The 24515-nt window shown below is 47.6% G+C and overlaps 1 protein-coding gene across 1 annotated transcript; it reads right to left on the bottom strand.

Annotated features, from left to right (window-relative positions):
- Positions 1-946: 946 nt before the first annotated feature.
- Positions 947-18537, bottom strand: LOC138768857 (alpha-tectorin-like). The gene is made up of 4 exons (XM_069946824.1): positions 18502-18537; positions 16548-17109; positions 15930-16129; positions 947-1214 (listed from the first exon to the last, which is right to left on the bottom strand). Exons 1-4 carry the CDS (start codon positions 18535-18537, stop codon positions 1071-1073), a joined length of 942 nt encoding a protein of 313 aa, XP_069802925.1. The 3' UTR covers positions 947-1070.
- Positions 18538-24515: the final 5978 nt, after the last annotated feature.

The raw sequence follows: 24515 nt of genomic DNA, 5'->3' as shown, positions 1-24515 counted from the left end.
ACTGAAGGTCTACGTGTCCTATCGCGCAGTGCAGGTAACTGAGACCCCGGGGACACCTAGCTGCACCCAGATAACTACAGCTGGGTCTTGTACTACCCTACTGGGACGGGTTCTACAATACCAGGGAACAGAAGGTAGTCAGACACAGTCTATACACAAGTTCAAGTAACATTTCACTATTGAAGATATATCCAGGCTACGATAGAGTACATTGCTACATTGGGTTGGGCTCCTCTGGCCAACTCCTCTCCTTTACATTTAACTCTACAAGCACCGCTACAACTACCTCTCTTACTTCTTGTAAAGCACCTCCTCCAAGCACAAAGGTCAAGCACTCCAGTGTGTCAAAATTAAGAAGCCTGACAGTGAAGCTGTTTTATTTTTATACTACCAGGACTCTGTCATCTTCTATCTGCATTGGCACCTATACACACTAGCCGCACACCCTGGGTTATTTTCCCCCTTTCTGTCGGTAGCTGTACCGGAAGTCTGAGTGGGTCAGTTGCCACTTAGGTCTTCCGTGACAAGAGCCCAAGGGACCTACAACAATCCGGCAGGTTGACGACCATTTGGGGAACACAGCCAGCCACAGAAAAAGCGGGTACTAGCACCGCACCTGTGTGCTGGACAAGCACTGGCGTCATGACGCTAACACCTCAGCCTGAGCTGACACAAGCGAGCACATCACCACAGCAGAGCCCCTCTGTAATGGCAGAGACCCCTCTTGATTGACAGAGTCATCTATCTATTTTAAGAGCAACCTCTCTACTGGCAGGGCCATCTCTCTACTGGCATAGCCACCTGGTGATTGGCAGGGTCACCACTCTACTGAGAGAACCACTTCTCGACTTGTTACATTTTATTAAAAGTTGCGAAATTCCCCCTGATACAAACATTTCATGTGATACAAGTATGTAGAGAGCGAGGAGGTTGTAGAGAGCGAGGAGGTTGTAGAGAGCGAGGAGGTTGTAGAGAGCGAGGAGGTTGTAGAGAGCGAGGAGGTTGTAGAGAGCGAGGAGGTTGTGGAGAGTCCAGCGACAGCAATGGTGGTGGCACGTCCACGATGTGGGTCACTTGGCACATATGTACGTTCTGTCCAGTACCCTCTTGCAGGTGGTCTCTTCTGGGCATTGGTGGGCCTTACATACTACAGCACCACCTAGTAGACAAGTGCAGAGCTTCACGCAGTTATCGCCAAGAAAACTCTCATTAATCTGTGAAAAATAAGTCATTTTAAGATTCTTTATTTTATGCCAATTGATTTCACTATAATATGTGAAAACACAGGACACACATTCATTGAATAATTTTAAGTACATGGTGGACAGAGGAGTCTGCAGAGGACAGAGGTGCATGGAGAGGACAGAGGTGCATGGAGAGGACAGAGGTGCATGGAGAGGACAGAGGTACATGGAGAGGACAGAGGAGTCTGGAGAGGACAGAGGAGTCTGGAGAGGACAGAGGAGCATGGAGAGGACAGAGGGGTCTGTGTGGTGTCCCACTAGGGGTGTTGCAGTTGTATTACACCCTTTGCAAAAGTCTGTACTTATTGTTATTATCGTAATAAAAGTAGTACTAAAGTTTGCAAGTGTCACACCAAGTAATGTGAGCTGCAATTTCCACTGCAGCCACTAGGTGTCTCACCCCCTGTGCACAGCTGGAGTATATGTGAAAATATATTTGTATATTTTGCCTGTGTCTACACTCTGTACATCACAGTCTCTCTCACCTACACTTCCTGTCACATGACCCTATATAAGTTAGGGTTTCCTGTTCAGTATAGTTGGGAGCAGAGTAGCTCTAGCCCAGAGGGAACATAAACTCACCCTGACTGGACCCCACTAATGAAAATGGAAAATACAATGACTACTTTAATAGAATATGTCAAATCACATCATGTAGGTATTTAGACATTATATTTGACATATTCTAAGTCGCTAGTAAAAGTTACGTTTTAATAAGTGGGGGTCTAGTCAGGGGGAGTTTTTGGGCTTTTGGTCCTAATTCTGGGTGTGAATATGCATTTATCCACCTAGACGGACATTTTTTGTTTGAGTTCTAGTTCCAGAGAGAGACCAAGAGCAGTTATGTGCTGCCAGACCTTAGCGGTGGGGCAGAAGCGAAATTAGGTGGGGGCTGTGGCCCCTGGGCCCACTCCGGCAGGGGCCCACTGAAGTCCCAGACAGTTAATGCAGTCTGTAGAAGCTATTGCAGACAGCCTTAACACGTCTGTAGGGGCCCCAGATGGCATCAGCGCCCGGCAAGTGCGGGCCCCCTGCTCCTGATGCTGCCCCTGGCCGGGGATGTTCTGCTCTCTCCTCTCTTCCCTCTTCCTGTTTCACGGCTCCTCCCCCTCAGCTCCTCCCCCTTATTAGGAGGGGAGGAGGGGCAGCCATGTGATGAGAGGAGGGGAGGAGGGGAGAAGGGGAGGAGGGGCAGCCATGTGATGAGAGGAGGGGAGAGGGGGAGGAGGGGCAGCCATGTGATGAGAGGAGGGGAGGAGGGGCAGCCATGTGATGAGAGGAGGGGAGAAGGGGAGGAGGGGCAGCCATGTGATGAGAGGAGGGGAGAAGGGGAGGAGGGGCAGCCATGTGATGAGAGGAGGGGAGAAGGGGCAGCCATGTGATGAGAGGAGGAGGGGCAGCCATGTGATGAGAGGAGAAGAGGAGGGGAGGAGGGGCAGCCATGTGATGAGAGGAGGGGAGAAGGGGAGGAGGGGCAGCCATGTGATGAGAGGAAGGGAGGAGGGGCAGCCATGTAATGAGAGGAGGAGGGGCGGCCATGTGATGAGAGGAGAAGAGGAGGGGAGGAGGGGCAGCCATGTGATGAGAGGAGGGGAGAAGGGGAGGAGGGGCAGCCATGTGATGAGAGGAGGGGAGGAGGGGCAGCCATGTGATGGGAGGAGGGAAGGAGGGGCAGCCATGTGATGGGAGGAGGGAAGGAGGGGCAGCCATGTGATGAGAGGAGGGGAGGAGGGGCAGCCATGTGATGAGAGGAGGGGAGGAGGGGCAGCCATGTGATGAGAGGAGGGGAGGAGGGGCAGCCATGTGATGAGAGGAGGGGAGGAGGGGCAGCCATGTGATGAGAGGAGGGGAGAAGGGGAGGAGGGGCAGCCATGTGATGAGAGGAGGGGAGAAGGGGAGGAGGGGCAGCCATGTGATGGGAGGAGGGGAAGCCATGTGATGAGAGGAGGGGAAAAGGGGAGGAGGGGCAGCCATGTGATGAGAGGAGGGGAGGAGGGGCAGCCATGTGATGAGAGGAGGAGGGGCAGCCATGTGATGAGAGGAGAAGAGGAGGGGAGGAGGGGCAGCCATGTGATGAGAGGAGGGGAGAAGGGGAGGAGGGGCAGCCATGTGATGAGAGGAAGGGAGGAGGGGCAGCCATGTGATGAGAGGAGGGGAGGAGAAGCAGCCATGTGATGGGAGGAGGGGCAGCCATGTGATGAGAGGAGGGGAAAAGGGGAGGAGGGGCAGCCATGTGATGAGAGGAGGGGAGGAGGGGCAGCCATGTGATGGGAGGAGGGAAGGAGGGGCAGCCATGTGATGAGAGGAGGGGAGGAGGGGCAGCCATGTGATGGGAGGAGGGGCAGCCATGTGATGAGAGGAGGGGAAAAGGGGAGGAGGGGCAGCCATGTGATGAGAGGAGGGGAGGAGGGGCAGCCATGTGATGGGAGGAGGGAAGGAGGGGCAGCCATGTGATGAGATGAGGGGAGGAGGGGCAGCCATGTGATGAGATGAGGGGAGGAGGGGCAGCCATGTGAGGAGGGGAGGAGGGGCAGCCATGTGATGAGAGGAGGAGAGGAGGGGAGAAAGGGCAGCCATGTGATGACAGGAAGGGAGGAAGGGAGAAGGGGCAGCCATGTGATGAGAGGAGGGGCAGCCATGTGATGAGAGGAGGGGAGGAGGGGCACCCATGTGATGATAGGAGGGGAGGAGGGGCAGCCATGTGATGAGAGGAGGGGAGGAGGGGCAGCCATGTGATGAGAGGAGGGGAGGAGGGGCAGCCATGTGATGAGAGGAGGAGGAGGGGAGGAGGGGCAGCCATGTGATGATAGGAGGGGAGGAGGGGCAGCCATGTGAAGAGGGGAGGAGGGGCAGCCATGTGATGAGAGGAGGAGGAGGGGAGGAGGGGAGGAGGGGCAGCCATGTGATGATAGGAGGGGAGGAGGGGCAGCCATGTGATGAGAGGAGGGGAGAAGGGGCAGCCATGTGATGATAGGAGGGGAGGAGGGGCAGCCATGTGATGAGAGGAGGAGGGGCAGCCATGTGATGAGAGGAGGGGAGGAGGGGCAGCCATGTGAAGAGAGGAGGGGAGGAGGGGCAGCCATGTGATGAGAGGAGGGGAGGAGGGGCAGCCATGTGATGAGAGGAGGGGAGGAGGGGCAGCCATGTGATGAGAGGAGGAGGGGCAGCCATGTGATGAGAGGAGGGGAGGAGGGGCAGCCATGTGATGAGATGAGGGGAGGAGGGGCAGCCATGTGAGGAGGGGAGGAGGGGCAGCCATGTGATGAGAGGAGGAGAGGAGGGGAGAAAGGGCAGCCATGTGATGACAGGAGGGGAGGAAGGGAGAAGGGGCAGCCATGTGATGAGAGGAGGGGCAGCCATGTGATGAGAGGAGGGGAGGAGGGGCACCCATGTGATGATAGGAGGGGAGGAGGGGCAGCCATGTGATGAGAGGAGGGGAGGAGGGGCAGCCATGTGATGAGAGGAGGGGAGGAGGGGCAGCCATGTGATGAGAGGAGGAGGAGGGGAGGAGGGGCAGCCATGTGATGATAGGAGGGGAGGAGGGGCAGCCATGTGAAGAGGGGAGGAGGGGCAGCCATGTGATGAGAGGAGGAGGAGGGGAGGAGGGGCAGCCATGTGATGATAGGAGGGGAGGAGGGGCAGCCATGTGATGAGAGGAGGGGAGAAGGGGCAGCCATGTGATGATAGTAGGGGAGGAGGGGCAGCCATGTGATGAGAGGAGGGGAGGAGGGGCAGCCATGTGAAGAGAGGAGGGGAGGAGGGGCAGCCATGTGATGAGAGGAGGGGAGGAGGGGCAGCCATGTGATGAGAGGAGGGGAGGAGGGGCAGCCATGTGATGAGAGGAGGAGGGGCAGCCATGTGATGAGAGGAGGGGAGGAGGGGCACCCATGTGAGAAAAGGAGAAGAGGAGGGGAGAAGGGGAGGAGGGGCAGCCATTTGAGGAGAGGAGGGGAGGAGGGGCAGCCATGTGATGAGAGGAGGGGAGGAGGGGCAGCCATGTGAAGAGAGGAGGGGAGGAGGGGCAGCCATGTGATGAGAGGAGGAGGGGAGGAGGGGCAGCCATGTGATGAGAGGAGGGGAGGAGGGGCAGCCATGTGATGAGAGGAGGGGCAGCCATGTGATGAGAGGAGGGGAGGAGGGGCAGCCATGTGATGAGAGAAGGGGAGGAGGGGCAGCCATGTGAGGAGGGGAGGAGGGGCAGTCATGTGATGAGTGAATGGGAGGAGGGGCAGCCATGTGATGAGAGGAGGGGAGAAGGGGAGGAGAAGCAGCAATGTGATGGGAGGAGGGGCAGCCATGTGATGAGAGGAGGGGAGGAGGGGCAGCCATGTGATGAGAGGAGGGGAGGAGGGGCAGCCATGTGATGAGAGGAGGGGAGGAGGGGCACCCATGTGAGGAGAGGAGAAGAGTAGGGGCAGTCATGTGAGGAGGGGAGGAGGGTCAGCCATGTGATGAGAGGAGGGGAGGAGGGGAGGAGGGGAGAAGGGGCAGCCATGCGATGAGAGGAAGGAGGGGCAGCCATGTGATGAGAGGGAGGAGGGGCAGCCATGTGATGAGAGGAGGAGAGTAGGGGCAGTCATGTGAGGAGGGGAGGAGGGGCAGCCATGTGATGAGAGGAGGGGAGGAGGGGCAGCCATGTGATGAGAGGAGGGGAGAAGGGGCAGCCATGTGATGAGAGGAAGGAGGGGCAGCCATGTGATGAGAGGAGGGGCAGCCATGTGATGAGAGAAGGGGAGGAGGGGCAGCCATGTGAGGAGGGGAGGAAGGGCAGTCATGTGATGAGTGGAGGGGAGGAGGGGCAGCCATGTGATGAGAGGAGGGGCAGCCATGTGATGGGAGAAGGGGAGGAGAAGCAGCAATGTGATGGGAGGAGGGGCAGCCATGTGATGAGATGAGGGGAGGAGGGGAAGCCATGTGATGAGAGGAGGGGAGGAGGGGCAGCCATGTGATGAGAGGAGGGTAGGCGGGGCAGCCATGTGAGGAGGGTAGGAGGGGCAGCCATGTGATGAGGGGAGGAGGGGCAGCCATGTGATGAGGGGAGGAGGGGCAGCCATGTGATGAGGGGAGGAGGGGCAGCCATGTGATGAGGGGAGGAGAGGAGCCAAGGATCCTGCTACTGGATGGCTGCCAGGGATTGTGAAGAGGAGCAGAAGCAGCTGACTGACAGTAAGTGATCATCATCATCTGTGTGTCTGTCAGGCTGCTGTTATAGTGGGCAGAGTGAGGGGTAGTACAGAGCGCCCCCCTCCTGATGATGGAGACATCTCTCTATAGGCAGCACTGCAGCTTCACTCAACTGGTTTTAAGTTTCTATGTTTTCTGCCAATAGCTTTGCCCCCCCCCTGTGCCGGGCTCAGTCCAGCATGGGGGTGCTTTTTATTCATCTTCCCCCTAAACAGTAACATACAATGTGCCCCATCTGTGCCCCAACAATGTCACCTCCAGTGTGTTATCTCCCTTACACCACCCAGAATGCCTGCAGTCTTTTACCTCCCCTTAGGCTATGTTCACACAGCGCGTATACACATTGTATATGCTCCGGCCAGAGTGTATACACATAGGGGAGATTTATCAAACTGGTGTAAGGTAGAACTGGCTCAGTCGCCCCCGGCAACCAATCAGATTCCACCTTTCATTTTTCCAAGAATCTGTGATGAATGAAAAGTGGAATCTAATTGGTTGCCGGGGTGACTGAGACAATTCTACTTTATACCAGTTTGTATACATGTACTATGGGGCACATTGTATACACTCCGGCCAGGATCCCTAGCGGCGCCATAAAAAACTGACGTGTCAGTTTTCTGTGGCTGCTATTCAGTGAATAGTGGCTGCAGAAAACCGTCAGTGCACATTATGGATCGAGCAGCTCCGGCCACAAGCTCCATAGTGTGTAGTAGAGAGTTGTGATGCGGGTGTGCACGGATGCGACCACATCACAATTCTGCGGCGCTGAAGATAATCCAGCCCGAACTGCAGTACCAGCCAGGATGATCTTTTCAGAGACCGGCCGCTCCGTGGTCTCTTACATAGTATGAACATAGCCTTAGAACATCTCCCATGCAGAATATGGGAGATGTTCTGTCAGTGAATGCATCTAGGAAATAAAGATTCAGCAGGTCTTGTCTAAGACTATGTTCACACTACGTAAATCTACGGCCATAGTTCTCACCTCAGAACTACAGCCGTAGATTTGCAGGGTGGAACATAGCATTATTTGCTATGGGATCCCGGCCAGAGCGTACACACATAGTATTGCTCCGGCCGGTTCCCATTCAATGAATTCGGCTCGCAGAAGGACCTGGCAGTTCACACAGTAAAGCGAGCGGCTCCGGCCGCTCCCTTCACTCTGTGCTATGGGAAGCTCTGATGCGGGCGCCCACATCAGAGCTCCGGCCGGTACTTAAATACCAGCTGTGATGATCCGGGCTGAGACCGGCCGTTCCGTGACCCGGAGTCATCGAACAGCCGGTCTCTTACGCAGTGTGAACATGGCTTAAGGGTGAGTTTACACAGACAGATTTATGTGACAGATCTTTGAAGCCAAAGCCAGGAATAGACTATAAACAGAACAGGTCATAAAGGAAAGACAGATTTCTTCTCTTTTTAAATCCATTCCTGGCTTTGGCTTCAAAGATCTGTCAGATAAATCTGTCTGTGTAAATGCGCCCTTACCGATGCCACATATGAATTTGTATACTTATCAAGAATGGACTTTAATATCTGAACCAGCTAATTATTCACCTTTCATTATACACTAACACTTATTGTGGAAAACATCTCCCTACCACTGAAACTGGGAATGTACGGGGTTAACTGATAGAATCCTCCCAGTAACCTACAACACCTGATGGACACTTCTGAGAACCAATCACCACCAGGATATATAAACCCAATGTTATGTTCACTGACCGGGCTTGAAGATGCCGAAGTTTGTTCCACTGATTTGTGGAAGATTTGATGGAATAAAACACAACGTTTCCTTCACGTTATACCTGAGTGCTGTGGACTATCTGCTACATAGAGAGAGATATAGAGAGATAGAGATAGAGAGAGAGAGAGATAGAGAGAGAGAGAGAGAGAGAGATAGAGAGATAGAGATAGAGAGAGAGAGATAGAGAGAGAGAGAGAGAGAGAGAGAGAGAGAGAGAGAGAGAGAGATATAGAGAGAGAGAGAGAGATAGGAGAGAGAGATAGAGAGATAGATAGATAGATAGATAGATAGGAGATAGATAGGAGATAGATAGATAGATAGGAGATAGATAGATAGATAGATAGGAGATAGATAGGAGATAGATAGGAGATAGATAGGAGATAGATAGGAGATAGATAGGAGATAGATAGATAGATAGATAGGAGATAGATAGGAGATAGATAGGAGATAGATAGGAGATAGATAGGAGATAGATAGATAGGAGATAGATAGGAGATAGGAGATAGATAGATAGGAGATAGATAGGAAATAGATAGATAGATAGATAGGAGATAGATAGGAAATAGATAGATAGATAGATAGGACATATATAGGAGATAGATAGATAGATAGGAGATAGATAGGAGGGAGATAGATAGATAGATAGATAGGAGATAGATAGATAGATAGATAGATAGATAGATAGATAGATAGATAGATAGGAGATAGATAGATAGATAGATAGATAGGAGATAGATAGATAGATAGGAGATAGATAGGAGATAGATAGATAGGAGATAGATAGATAGGAGATAGATAGATAGATAGGAGATAGATAGGAGATAGATAGATAGATAGATAGATAGATAGGAGACATGGTTCTATATATGAAATGTAGAAGCCTCTAACACTTTTCTCAATCCTTTGTCACTATGAGTGATGTAGTAGTAGTATATGTAGAGTGATGTAGTAGTAGTATATGTAGGGTGATGTAGTAGTAGTATATGTAGAGTGATGTAGTAGTAGTAGTATATGTAGAGTGATGTAGTAGTAGTAGTAGTATATGTAGAGTGATGTAGTAGTAGTAGTATATGTAGGGTGATGTAGTAGTAGTATATGTAGAGTGATGTAGTAGTAGTAGTAGTAGTATATGTAGAGTGATGTAGTAGTAGTAGTAGTAGTAGTATATGTAGAGTGATGTAGTAGTAGTAGTAGTAGTAGTAGTATATGTAGAGTGATGTAGTTGTAGTATATGTAGAGTGATGTAGTAGTAGTATATGTAGAGTGATGTAGTAGTAGTAGTAGTAGTATATGTAGAGTGATGTAGTAGTAGTAGTAGTAGTATATGTAGAGTGATGTAGTAGTAGTAGTATATGTAGAGTGATGTAGTAGTAGTAGTATATGTAGAGTGATGTAGTAGTAGTAGTATATGTAGAGTGATGTAGTAGTAGTATATGTAGGGTGATGTAGTAGTAGTATATGTAGAGTGATGTAGTAGTAGTAGTAGTATATGTAGGGTGATGTAGTAGTAGTATATGTAGAGTGATGTAGTAGTAGTATATGTAGAGTGATGTAGTAGTAGTATATGTAGAGTGATGTAGTAGTAGTATATGTAGAGTGATGTAGTAGTAGTATATGTAGAGTGATGTAGTAGTAGTATATGTAGAGTGATGTAGTAGTAGTATATGTAGAGTGATGTAGTAGTATATGTAGAGTGATGTAGTAGTAGTAGTAGTATATGTAGAGTGATGTAGTAGTAGTAGTATATGTAGAGTGATGTAGTAGTAGTATATGTAGAGTGATGTAGTAGTAGTAGTATATGTAGAGTGATGTAGTAGTAGTAGTATATGTAGGGTGATGTAGTAGTAGTAGTAGTATATGGAGGGTGATGTAGTAGTAGTATATGTAGAGTGATGTAGTAGTAGTATATGTAGAGTGATGTAGTAGTAGTAGTATATGTAGAGTGATGTAGTAGTAGTAGTAGTAGTATATGTAGAGTGATGTAGTAGTAGTAGTAGTAGTATATGTAGAGTGATGTAGTAGTAGTAGTATATGTAGAGTGATGTAGTAGTAGTAGTATATGTAGAGTGATGTAGTAGTAGTATATGTAGAGTGATGTAGTAGTAGTATATGTAGAGTGATGTAGTAGTAGTATATGTAGAGTGATGTAGTAGTAGTATATGTAGGGTGATGTAGTAGTAGTATATGTAGAGTGATGTAGTAGTAGTAGTAGTATATGTAGAGTGATGTAGTAGTAGTAGTAGTAGTAGTATATGTAGGGTGATGTAGTAGTAGTAGTAGTAGTATATGTAGAGTGATGTAGTAGTAGTAGTATATGTAGGGTGATGTAGTAGTAGTATATGTAGAGTGATGTAGTAGTTGTAGTATATGTAGAGTAATGTAGTAGTAGTATATGTAGAGTGATGTAGTAGTAGTAGTATATGTAGAGTGCTGTAGTAGTAGTATATGTAGATGTGATGTAGTCGTAGTAGTAGTAGTAGTAGTAGATGTAGAGTGATGTAGTAGTAGTATATGTAGAGTGATGTAGTATTATGGTAGAGTGATTGTAGTAGTAGTATATGTAGAGTGATGTAGTAGTAGTAGTATATGTAGAGTGATGTAGTAGTAGTAGTATATGTAGAGTGATGTAGTAGTAGTAGTAGTATATGTAGAGTGATGTAGTAGTAGTAGTATATGTAGAGTGATGTAGTAGTAGTATATGTAGAGTGATGTAGTAGTAGTAGTAGTATATGTAGAGTGATGTAGTAGTAGTAGTAGTATATGTAGGGTGATGTAGTAGTAGTATATGTAGAGTGATGTAGTAGTAGTAGTAGTAGTATATGTAGAGTGATGTAGTAGTAGTAGTAGTAGTATATGTAGAGTGATGTAGTAGTAGTAGTATATGTAGGGTGATGTAGTAGTAGTAGTATATGTAGAGTGATGTAGTAGTAGTATATGTAGAGTGATGTAGTAGTAGTAGTAGTAGTAGTATATGTAGAGTGATGTAGTATATGTAGAGTGATGTAGTAGTAGTAGTAGTAGTATATGTAGGGTGATGTAGTAGTAGTAGTAGTAGTATATGTAGAGTGATGTAGTAGTAGTAGTATATGTAGGGTGATGTAGTAGTAGTATATGTAGAGTGATGTAGTAGTAGTAGTAGTAGTATATGTAGAGTGATGTAGTAGTAGTAGTATATGTAGAGTGATGTAGTAGTAGTATATGTAGAGTGATGTAGTAGTAGTAGTAGTAGTAGTATATGTAGAGTGATGTAGTAGTAGTATATGTAGAGTGATGTAGTATATGTAGAGTGATGTAGTAGTAGTATATGTAGAGTGATGTAGTAGTAGTAGTATATGTAGAGTGATGTAGTAGTAGTAGTATATGTAGAGTGATGTAGTAGTAGTAGTATATGTAGAGTGATGTAGTAGTAGTAGTATATGTAGAGTGATGTAGTAGTAGTAGTATATGTAGAGTGATGTAGTAGTAGTAGTATATGTAGGGTGATGTAGTAGTAGTAGTATATGTAGAGTGATGTAGTAGTAGTAGTATATGTAGAGTGATGTAGTAGTAGTAGTAGTAGTATATGTAGAGTGATGTAGTAGTAGTAGTAGTAGTATATGTAGGGTGATGTAGTAGTAGTAGTAGTAGTATATGTAGAGTGATGTAGTAGTAGTAGTATATGTAGGGTGATGTAGTAGTAGTATATGTAGAGTGATGTAGTAGTTGTAGTATATGTAGAGTAATGTAGTAGTAGTATATGTAGAGTGATGTAGTAGTAGTAGTATATGTAGAGTGATGTAGTAGTAGTATATGTAGAGTGATGTAGTAGTAGTAGTAGTAGTAGTAGTATATGTAGAGTGATGTAGTAGTAGTATATGTAGAGTGATGTAGTATATGTAGAGTGATGTAGTAGTAGTATATGTAGAGTGATGTAGTAGTAGTAGTATATGTAGAGTGATGTAGTAGTAGTAGTATATGTAGAGTGATGTAGTAGTAGTATATGTAGAGTGATGTAGTAGTAGTAGTATATGTAGAGTGATGTAGTAGTAGTATATGTAGAGTGATGTAGTAGTAGTAGTAGTATATGTAGAGTGATGTAGTAGTAGTAGTAGTATATGTAGGGTGATGTAGTAGTAGTATATGTAGAGTGATGTAGTAGTAGTAGTAGTAGTATATGTAGAGTGATGTAGTAGTAGTAGTAGTAGTATATGTAGAGTGATGTAGTAGTAGTAGTATATGTAGGGTGATGTAGTAGTAGTAGTATATGTAGAGTGATGTAGTAGTAGTATATGTAGAGTGATGTAGTAGTAGTAGTAGTAGTATATGTAGAGTGATGTAGTATATGTAGAGTGATGTAGTAGTAGTAGTAGTAGTATATGTAGGGTGATGTAGTAGTAGTAGTAGTAGTATATGTAGAGTGATGTAGTAGTAGTAGTATATGTAGGGTGATGTAGTAGTAGTATATGTAGAGTGATGTAGTAGTTGTAGTATATGTAGAGTAATGTAGTAGTAGTATATGTAGAGTGATGTAGTAGTAGTAGTATATGTAGAGTGATGTAGTAGTAGTATATGTAGAGTGATGTAGTAGTAGTAGTAGTAGTAGTATATGTAGAGTGATGTAGTAGTAGTATATGTAGAGTGATGTAGTATATGTAGAGTGATGTAGTAGTAGTATATGTAGAGTGATGTAGTAGTAGTAGTATATGTAGAGTGATGTAGTAGTAGTATATGTAGAGTGATGTAGTAGTAGTATATGTAGAGTGATGTAGTAGTAGTAGTATATGTAGAGTGATGTAGTAGTAGTATATGTAGAGTGATGTAGTAGTAGTAGTAGTATATGTAGAGTGATGTAGTAGTAGTAGTAGTATATGTAGGGTGATGTAGTAGTAGTATATGTAGAGTGATGTAGTAGTAGTAGTAGTAGTATATGTAGAGTGATGTAGTAGTAGTAGTAGTAGTAGTATATGTAGAGTGATGTAGTAGTAGTAGTATATGTAGAGTGATGTAGTAGTAGTAGTATATGTAGAGTGATGTAGTAGTAGTAGTAGTAGTAGTAGTAGTATATGTAGGGTGATGTAGTAGTAGTAGTAGTAGTATATGTAGAGTGATGTAGTAGTAGTAGTAGTAGTATATGTAGAGTGATGTAGTAGTAGTATATGTAGGGTGATGTAGTAGTAGTAGTAGTAGTAGTATATGTAGGGTGATGTAGTAGTAGTAGTAGTAGTATATGTAGAGTGATGTAGTAGTAGTAGTAGTAGTAGTAGTATATGTAGAGTGATGTAGTAGTAGTAGTAGTAGTATATGAAGGGTGATGTAGTAGTAGTAGTAGTATATGTAGAGTGATGTAGTAGTAGTATATGTAGAGTGATGTAGTAGTAGTAGTAGTATATGTAGAGTGATGTAGTAGTAGTAGTAGTAGTATATGTAGAGTGATGTAGTAGTAGTAGTATATGTAGGGTGATGTAGTAGTAGTATATGTAGGGTGATGTAGTAGTAGTATATGTAGAGTGATGTAGTAGTAGTAGTAGTAGTAGTATATGTAGAGTGATGTAGTAGTAGTAGTAGTAGTATATGTAGAGTGATGTAGTAGTAGTAGTAGTAGTATATGTAGAGTGATGTAGTAGTAGTAGTATATGTAGGGTGATGTAGTAGTAGTATATGTAGAGTGATGTAGTAGTAGTAGTAGTAGTATATGTAGAGTGATGTAGTAGTAGTAGTAGTAGTAGTAGTAGTAGTAGTAGTATATGTAGAGTGATGTAGTAGTAGTAGTATATGTAGGGTGATGTAGTAGTAGTAGTATATGTAGGGTGATGTAGTAGTAGTAGTAGTAGTAGTATATGTAGAGTGATGTAGTAGTAGTAGTAGTAGTAGTAGTAGTAGTGTATCGCTTTTGTTATTCAGAAAACATTGTTGTCTGCCAAGGTTCGCTATGGGTAACATAATAGGTTGGGGCCCACTGAGACTCACTCGCCCCCCTAGGCTGAACCCCTAGCTTTGCCCCTGCAGTGGGGTAACCCTGGTCAACGCTGTGGATTTCCTCAGTCAGGACAGTTGTAGTGACCCGGTACCGGCCCCTAAGTCTTAGTGCACCTGAGTAAGGTAACTCTCTCAGGCTCACACAAGTGGGATGAGGTATCAGCTGTAACTAATGTTTTTCCCACTAGGTGTCACTACTGTTTCCGTGTAACTTATTCTATGCGTGGCTGAAGTCTTCCGTGTTGCCTTTCTGACCACTCACAGGTGCAGGTGCTTTCCCTCCTTTCTGTAGCCTGTCTCCTTTAATCTCTCTCTCCACACACACAGCCCCACCAATCACAACCAGGTTTAGATAAATCCCTGGAGTTAGGACTTAGTTTCTGGTTGGAGGAGTTCAGTTAGTGAGTTGGAGTGGGTTGTAGTCTGATCTCAGTCTAACAGGGACACAACTAGACAAATCAGTTCTTCTTATAAGCACTAGAACCACAATGCAGTGCTAAGCCTTCTACAAGGGGAAAGGAGCCAAACAGGGATTACCTAGCCTACGCCAGGAACCTCTCTAAAAAGTGCAGGGCAGTTACCTTAAGAGTCATAGGAACTGACCCCAATGGAACAAAGGTACTAGGAAAAGTCTACGTATTCCACTGCGCAGTGCAGGACAACTGGGAAGTCTCAGGAGTCCGCTCAACCCAGATAACAAGGCCTGGATCCTCGTATTACCCACCTAGGATGGGTAGCTCACATCTAGGGGGCAGAATGCGCTTAAGACATCGGTCAGAAGTCATCCGAGAGTATGAGGTTTCTTTATCTCTTCTTTTGCACACCTCTACTGTTCCGGCAGAGTACACTTTACCTTGGGCAGGGCTCCTCTTGCAACTCCTCTCCCTACTGCAAAGCACCTTCTTACTACAAACACCTGATCTCAACTTCAACTCCCAGCACCTGAGTTATCACAAGACTGTATCTACTGTATTGCACTGGATTGTGTTGTTGCCAGCAGTATTCTTTTGTATTACACTACGGTTATCCTAAGTAACCTGTTCTACTCTGCTGAAGCACCAGACTCTGGCTTCATTCTTCCACACCTGCACACTGTGCTACACTTGGGTTAATTTCCTTTGGTGTTGGGGAGGTGACAAACTGTCCGTGATGGGTCCTATACCACTCCAGGCTACCGTGACAAGTGCCCCTAGACCCACTTAGTGACCATACCAATGTAACAGCTGACCCAGCGGGAGTTTACCCCAAAACCAACACTCCTGGCGCCTCACCACACAGTCACCCCCCAATGGAAAGGAAGAGGGACTGATCCCCAGTAAAGCAAAAGTGCATTAAGCTGAAGTACTTTACTGACACTACGCTCGACTACGTGGGGAAACCTTCACTAGTCAGCTCCACCTAGAGACCGAGACCTAGGACTCGTACTACCCCACAGGGTGGTCACTGAGCAGCGTCGGAATGGGGTATCTGACAGGGACTGGGTGTAGGACAGCGTCAGGGCTTAAATCTTGTGGACCCCTGTGGTATATGGCAGTGCTTTTCACTGTGAGGCGCCCCCTAGTTCCTGGGGAGACATAGTGGGAGTATAGGCTGCACAGTCCTGTCCCTGGCTGCAACAATCTCTGGTTTAGGAATATTATTGGCTCTTTTTGTACTGATTTTAATGTTATATAAAGGTAAAAGAATAGTAATAATGTTTTATCCTCCCACTGTACGTGTATCCTACAATGCCCATGTAGAGCCCACCTTGTGGGTATCTCTGCCCTCATATGGGGCACCTCCATGGGTGACTCACTTACCGTGTAGTATTTTCCCTCCACAACACATCCGCACATTCCCAATGGCACACACTTGGTTGTGTCCAGGTAGTGCCCACCATTGCACTGACATCCTTCTGAGCACCTGTCGGAGCAAGCGGCGGGCGCCAGCATCTGGCTGCAGGTTGTCCCACATGAATCAGAGCAGATGTCATAGTGACTGTGATCTGGACAGTCTAAACCTGGGAGCAAAGAATTTCAAAAGAGAAATGTGAATTATCATCTTCAGCAGTTGTTGAATTTGAGATTTCCAACAATACATAGAAAACCCTTTAAGAACAATCTAGATAAAAGGTAAATTCCCCATTAATGGGCTCTCCGCTCTTCTGCCAATTGGGCATTGAACTTCCATTGTACTGAGGGCAGAAGGAGCATTGGGAGGAGTCGGGGTGACAGCTGGGGAGAAGAAGGCTGGGGGGGAGGGGCATGATCTCGGGTGCTTGGTGCCAGAGTTTGCACCAACAACCTTACATTCTTGGCCAGGGTGTTTAGCAAAACTTCTTTGTTACTCTTTTGTCAAATTATTTTTTTGTGGAAAAAAACCCATGATATAGATTGGCCTTTCCCGTATAATGCCCACCAACACCATCCCCAACTCACGACAGAAGCTTTCATTCCTCCACACCATCTCGGTTATGCCCACATTTTGGCACATGGCCACATAACTCTGCAGACTGTCGCACAGAACTCTCGGGTCTCCTTGATCTCTGCAAAGCTTAAAAACACAGTTGGTAAAGTATCCGAGAGGATCCACGTGGTTGTGACAAGCGCTGAACAGGCCTTCCTTGGCAAGCAACAAGCCACAGAAACTCTTCCCCTCATACAAGCTACTTTTCTCACAAGTCGAGCAAACATGACCCAGACAATGAGTCTCGCAGCTCGTCCCCAGGTCGCCGTCCTTCCAGGTCTCCTCAAGCACATCTTTATCCAATGATCCATCTGGATGTGGATAATCATCTGCCCTGTCCCCATTGTAGTTCCCACATAACCCGCACACCTGTCCATAGAAGCTGCTAGGAAGCTTCACGATGGTGTGGAGCGACAGGTCATAGATGACTTCAAGTCCAAATTCTGTGGTCAACAATATGTTTAAGCCATTTTGCCATATCCAGACCCCGCTCTCCCAGGAATGTAATGGAAGATTGAAGGAAGCATTGTTCACCTACAAGACAACGAGAGGATTTTTACAATTCTTTTTTTTCTTCACATTTACAATTTAAACAATTGACTTCTTTCTACTTGTGATCGGGACCTTATAGTCGGTGGCTGCCATTTTGAATTTAATGTATCAACTTTTTTTTTGGGGGGGGGGGGGGGATTATAAATTTGTATTACTAAATTTTCAATTTTTTACAAACAATAAGCTGAAGAAATGTCGGCTCCAACAAATATAACAAACAATAAAATACAATTGCTCAATTCTCAGAAAGGTATATACACATTTGTAAAACTTTTAGAATGATCATTTAGACTGTCTGTTATGCTTACAGATAGAATAATTGTTAAGGGGAGAGAAGGTGGAAGGAAAGTGTAACATCATCTATCCAACCTATGCAGGAATCGTGTCCTAGAGGAAGGCCCCTTTTTATTAGTATTATTTCACTTACAGGCAATCCACGGATTGAGTGCCCGCCACTTGTCCCAGCATTTATTAAATTGTGCTACATTATTTGTTCTAAGGGAAATGGCAAATTCCATATTCCATATCCACATGCAAAAGCACTGTGATGTCTAAAGGGGGATGTCCTCTATGACTAGGGAAAGTAAGGCTAAACCTGGTCCCCAATGATTCGGGTACCCTAGTAATTGTGCTAAGAATTTGCGTATTCCTATCCAGCATATCACAAGTGGCGGGAACTCCCACATGCAACAAGTTAATAATGTACCAACTTTTAAATTTTTTAATTTTTTTTCATTTTTTAACACGGAGAATATCAAATGCAAGGGTTCTAGATTCTATGATGAGGAACAACTAATTCTTACTACTTAGAAGGGGCCAATAGCAATAAGCTAACCACAGGTGTCCTCCTGCTGGAACCCCACTAAGAAACCTTGCTTAATTTTCCTGCAGCACCTCCACAGGGGATAGGAATAGAGACGAGCGAACCTGGAGCATGCTGGAGTCCATCTGAATCCGATCGTTCGGCATGTGATTAGCGGGGGCTGCTGAACTTGGATAAAGCCCTAAGGCTATGTGGAAAACATGGATATAGTCATTGGCTGTATCCATGTTTTCCAGACAACCTTAGAGCTTTATCTAAGTTCAGCAGCCCCCGCTAATCAAATGCCGATCGTTCGGGTTCGGATGGACTCCAGCATGTTCCAGGTTCGCTCGTGAATCCGAACCCGGTTTGCACATCTCTAGATAGGAAGCATTACACTGTCTATTCACATCTATGGGTTGTCTGGACAAAGAGATAAATATCCTGAGCACAGGACCCCCCACCCCCCACAAAACCAGAATTAACCAATACGATATAGGGAAATTAATTTTGTAACCAAACAACTGCTTAAGAGGATTTAAAGTGAGGATGTGTCCTCTGTGTCCTCTGACGTTTCCTTTAAAGCCTAATGCTTCCACAAGGTCCATCTTTACCAATGTAACAAACCCCTCAGGTCTATGTGCAGCACTCCGACTGGCGTTCCATGGATCCATGACCGAGAGGGTAAGGAGAACTGTATCATTATAGTAGACCTCTATGAGATTTACCTGGACTGTGCTGTTCTTGCCTTCAGTCATGATTATTCTAAGGCCATCTACAAATACTCGGACCTTCTTCGGCCTCACTGTAGACAAGGCAATGGAGAAGCTGGCCAGCAGGCTTCTATTCCGTGAGCAGGTTCTCGTAAGAACATTGGTACAATTCCTTGGAAACTGATGTTGGCCACCATCAAAGGTATAATAGTGAGAGCCTCCGAGCACCGAGCATGTGGCTTCTTCTGCTGAATGACACTTTTTGACTCCATCCTTTATCTTACAGACCTCATGAGGACCACAGGCAAATGGAGAACACCTAACTAATCCTCCATATTGGCACCTACACTTTTTGTCACAGTTTGGTGTGGGGTAAAAGATTTCATTAACTTTATAGTATATACCATCATGGATACAACCACAGTCTGATGGAAGGACACAATGGTCAGCTTCATGAAAGTAGCCATCTCTACAGACACAGCTTTCTCTGCAATGGCCGATACCTCTAAACTTGACACGAGAGGGGTGGCAGGTCTTATGGTCATCATGAGAACACAATCTGTAGTAACTATTTTCTGGGCACCAAGACACTACAAGGGAATAAGAAGATTTGGACATTAAAGGGGAACTCCCGATAAGAAAAACTTGTTTTCTATTAAAAGTACATTAAAAGTGATATAGATGTGTCTGTACAATGTATTACCGTATCTGTGCGGTTCTATAGATGTGTCTGTACAATGTATTACCGTATCTGTACAGTTCTATAGATGTGTCGGTACAATGTATTACCGTATCTGTGCGGTTCTATAGATGTGTCTATACAATGTATTACCGTATCTGTGCGGTTCTATAGATGTGTCTGTACAATGTATTACCGTATCTGTGCGGTTCTATAGATGTGTCTGTACAATGTATTACCGTATCTGTGCGGTTCTATAGATGTGTCTGTACAATGTATTACCGTATCTGTGCGGTTCTATAGATGTGTCTGTACAATGTATTACCGTATCTGTACAGTTATATAGATGTGTCTGTACAATGTATTATCGTATCTGGGCGGTTCTGTCACACCGGTAGCTGAGAGAAATACAGGAAGTGAAAAATCCACATTGTCTCCTGTTCCTCTGCTCTCCCCCCTTAGGAGACAAATCTTCCATACCTCTGTCTCACATTGTGTGTGTTTGCTGATGATGCATACAGGCGGCAGGGTGTGATGCAGGGCAGTAGCTGGGGGGGGGAGGGGGCAAAGGGGGCAGCTGCCCCGGGCGCAGAGACCAGGGGGGGCGCCAGCAATCTAATGCGGCAGGTTCGTGAATATTCCAGTTCTATAGGACCCAGGATTTCCCGAGGTTTCATCAACTCTACTCAGTGTCGGACTGGAGTGCCTTGGGCCCACCAGGGGAAATCATTCTTAGGGCCCACCCTTCAGCCACCATACTTATCTATGGTAACATTAATAAGGGTCCAGTTACACGGCGTGATTTGGGGCAGTGTAGGGCTGCAAACGATTGCTAATCAGCAGGGCAGGAATACACAGAGATGTGCAGCCGACAGCAATGATTATTACAGCCGCACAAAAGATCAAATCAGCCGACTATGGGGCGTTTGCTTGTCAGCTGATCTCTGACACTTTTACATGGGGCTTCCTAGGAGCGCTTGTTACCGATAATTGGCCGGTGTAATTGGGCTATAAGACAATTTCCTTTGTATGATAACACTGTATACTTAGATACAAAAGTCATACAGCTACCAATGACACCAGTATATAAAGAGCAAATATCCCCACACATATTACCGCCATACTATTACTGACCAGATCCTGTATACTGAGACTGATTTTACCAATAATACCATTATATAGGCGGGAAATATTATCACCATACATATTACCGCCATACTGTTACTGACCAGATCCTGTATACTGAGAGTGATATTACTAATAATACCAGTATATCAGAGGGAAATATTATCACCATACATATTACCGCCATACTGTTACTGAACAAATCCTGTATACCAATAATACCAGTATACAAGGGGAGAATATTACCGCCACACCACAACCAATACCATCACTATATTGTTACTGACCAAATCTAGTATACTAAGAACAATAAAAAACAGTACCGGATTCCAAGCAACAAATACCACCACATACTGACAAATACCACCACATACTGACTAATACCACCACATACTGACTAATACCACCACATACTGACTAATACCACCACATACTGACTAACGCCACCACTGCTACTAATACCACCACATACTGACTAACACCACCACTGCTACTGAATAAGATTCACTGTACACAGATCACCATCACCTCATCCAGTCATATAGAGGTAGACACAGCTCTGCACAGGCTCTATACACCATATACATTACAGTGCAAATATATCAGGTGACTCACAGGGGACGTCTTCTCTGATCGGAGTTCTTCCCTTTTCATCTTCTCCATCCGTCCTGGGCCATAATGAGAACTTCTATGAGCCACGAATCCACAGAATCTGCCAGACAGACATATTAGGCTCCTCACTATGTCACCATCCTCATCTCTCTACAAACTGCACATCTGTATTGGCCCCTGTACGCCCTCACTCTCTCTCTCTCTCTATATATATATATATATATTCCTTACAGTATATGGTCCCCCCTCTGTTGTCCCCCTTATAAATGGCACCCCATATTGTCCATCCCCCATATAGGTACCCCCCTTATGCTGTCCATCCCCATATATAGCCCCCTCAAGTTGTCCTTCTTCAATATAGATATCCTCATGTCCATTCACCCCATATGGCCCCCTCATGTTGTCGATTCCTCAGTAATAGCCCCCTCATGTTGTCCATTGCCCCCTATAGACCCCTCATGTTGTCCAACCCCCCATAGCCCCCTCATGTTGTCCATTGCCCCCTATAGCCCCCTCATGTTGTCCAACCCCCCATAGCCCCCTCATGTTTTCCATCTCCCCATAGCCCCCTCATGTTGTCCATCCCCCCCATAGCCCCCTCATGTTTTCCATTCCCACTATAGCCCTTTCATGTTGTCCATCCCCCCCTATAGCCCCCTCATGTTGTCCATCCCCCCTATAGCCCCCTCATGTTGTCCACCCCCCCTATAGCCCCCTCATGTTGTCCACCCCCCCCTATAGCCCCCTCATGTTTTCCATCTCCCCCCTATAGCCCCCTCATGTTGTCCATCTCCCCCCATAGCCCCCTCATGTTGTCCATCCCCCCCCTATAGCCCCCTCATGTTGTCCATCCCCCCCTATAGCCCCCTCATGTTTTCCATCTCCCCCTATAGCCCCCTCATGTTGTCCATCCCCCCCTATAGCCCCCTCATGTTGTCCATCCCCCCTATAGCCCCCTCATGTTGTCCACCCCCCCTATAGCCCCTCATGTTGTCCACCCCCCCTATAGCCCCCTCATGTTTTCCATCTCCCCCTATAGCCCCCTCATGTTGTCCATCCCCCCCTATAGCCCCCTCATGTTGTCCATCTCCCCCCTATAGCCCCTCATGTTGTCCATCTCCCCCCCCCTCATGTTGTCCATCTCCCCCCCCCTCATGTTGTCCATCTCCCCCCCCCATGTTGTCCATCTCCCCCCCCCATGTTGTCCATCTCCCCCCCCCCATGTTGTCCATCTCCCCCCCCCATGTTGTCCATCTCCCCCCCCCCATGTTGTCCATCTCCCCCCCCCCATGTTGTCCATCTCCCCCCCCCCATGTTGTCCATCTCCCCCCCCCCATGTTGTCCATCTCCCCCCCCCATGTTGTCCATCTCCCCCCCCCATGTTGTCCATCTCCCCCCCCCCATGTTGTCCATCTCCCCCCCCCCATGTTGTCCATCTCCCCCCCCCCATGTTGTCCATCTCCCCCCCCCCATGTTGTCCATCTCCCCCCCCCCATGTTGTCCATCTCCCCCCCCCCATGTTGTCCATCTCCCCCCCCCCCATGTTGTCCATCTCCCCCCCCCCATGTTGTCCATCTCCCCCCCCCCATGTTGTCCATCTCCCCCCCCCCCATGTTGTCCATCTCCCCCCCCCCATGTTGTCCATCTCCCCCCCCCCATGTTGTCCATCTCCCCCCCCCCATGTTGTCCATCTCCCCCCCCCCATGTTGTCCATCTCCCCCCCCCCATGTTTGTCCATCTCCCCCCCCCCATGTTGTCCATCTCCCCCCCCCCATGTTGTCCATCTCCCCCCCCCCATGTTGTCCATCTCCCCCCCCCCATGTTGTCCATCTCCCCCCCCCATGTTGTCCATCTCCCCCCCCCCATGTTGTCCATCTCCCCCCCCCCATGTTGTCCATCTCCCCCCCCCCATGTTGTCCATCTCCCCCCCCCCATGTTGTCCATCTCCCCCCCCCCATGTTGTCCATCTCCCCCCCCTCATGTTGTCCATCTCTCCCCTCCCCTCATGTTGTCCATCTCTCCCCTCCCCTCATGTTGTCCATCTCTCCCCTCCCCTCATGTTGTCCATCTCTCCCCTCCCCTCATGTTGTCCATCTCTCCCCTCCCCTCATGTTGTCCATCTCTCCCCTCCCCTCATGTTGTCCATCTCTCCCCTCCCCTCATGTTGTCCATCTCTCCCCTCCCCTCATGTTGTCCATCTCTCCCCTCCCCCCATGTTGTCCATCTCCCCCCCCATGTTGTCCATCTCTCCCCTCCCCTCATGTTGTCCATCTCTCCCCCCCTCTCATGTTGTCCATCTCCCCCCCCATGTTGTCCATCTCCCCCCCCCATGTTGTCCATCTCTCCCCCTCATGTTGTCCATCTCTCCCCCTCATGTTGTCCATCTCTCCCCCCCTCTCATGTTGTCCATCTCCCCCCCCATGTTGTCCATCTCCCCCCCCATGTTGTCCATCTCTCCCCCTCATGTTGTCCATCTCTCCTCCTCATGTTGTCCATCTCTCCCCCTCATGTTGTCCATCTCTCCCCCATGTTGTCCATCTCTCCTCCCCATGTTGTCCATCTCTCCCCCACCCCCCTCGTGTTGTCCATCTCTCCCCTCCCCTCATGTTGTCCATCTCCCCCCTATGATAAAAAAAAAAAAAAAAACGAAACTCAACTCACCTGTCAACACGCTCCCCCGTCGTTGGTCTCTTCTCCTCTGTTCCCCGACAGACGAGCAGCTCCTGGTCCTGGACAGCGCCATCAACACTGAGCTCCGTGCGCGCCGCAGCGGCTGGGACTTCCGGTATGCGCTACGTGAACCGGAAGTCCTAGCAGCCGCACCGCGCACAGAGCTCAGTGGTGATGACGCTGCCGGGACCAGGAGCTGCTCATCTGTCGGGGCGGCGGCGGCGGCAGCACCCTTGTGATCGCAAGCTTGCGATCACAAGGAAGGGAAGGTGCCGGCCAGCTATCGGCGGCTGAGTGGGCCCCCCGGGAGCACGGGGGCCCCCGATGCGGGGGGACCGTGCTCCCTGACTGGGGGGCGGGGCCTACTCCTGCTTGGGGCCCACCGGGGGTTTCCCCGGTCCCCCGGTGGCCCAGTCCGCCCCTGACTCTACTGCTGAGCGTACCTGTGCATTAGGAGACGGCACCATAGAATCACATTACACTGGGTGTCACACTGGAGATAGATCAGGAAGCTTTGCCTGCTAATTCACAGGTACAGACAGCAGGGAGTGGAGACAACGGTGCCTCCTCAGGTACAGACAGCAGGGAGCGGAGACAACTGCACCTCCTCGGGTACAGACAGCAGGGAGCGGAGACAACCGCGCCTCCTCGGGTACAGACAGCAGGGAGAGGAGACAACGTCCCCTCCACAGGTACAGACAGCAGGGAGCGGAGACAACTGCACCTCCTCAGGTACAGACAGCAGGGAGCGGAGACAACGGCGCCTCCTCGGGTACAGACAGCAGGG

The sequence above is a fragment of the Dendropsophus ebraccatus genome, chromosome 12, assembly GCF_027789765.1.
Source record: "Dendropsophus ebraccatus isolate aDenEbr1 chromosome 12, aDenEbr1.pat, whole genome shotgun sequence".
In the NCBI taxonomy this organism is placed as follows: Eukaryota; Metazoa; Chordata; class Amphibia; order Anura; family Hylidae; genus Dendropsophus; species Dendropsophus ebraccatus.
Note: the sequence above shows the minus strand (reverse complement) of the source record. Positions and strands in the feature narration are given on the sequence as shown.

Excerpts from the sequence above, each read along its gene's own strand:
- LOC138768857 (XM_069946824.1), bottom strand. The coding sequence starts at position 18,537 with ATGGACCTTGTGGAAGCATTAGGCTTTAAAGGAAAC. Across the intron at positions 17,110-18,501 it reads CATTAGGCTTTAAAGGAAAC|GTGAACAATGCTTCCTTCAA; the intron begins GTCAGAGGACAC and ends GTTGTCTTGTAG. Across the intron at positions 1,215-15,929 it reads TGGAGGGAAAATACTACACG|ATTAATGAGAGTTTTCTTGG; the intron begins GTAAGTGAGTCA and ends TATTTTTCACAG.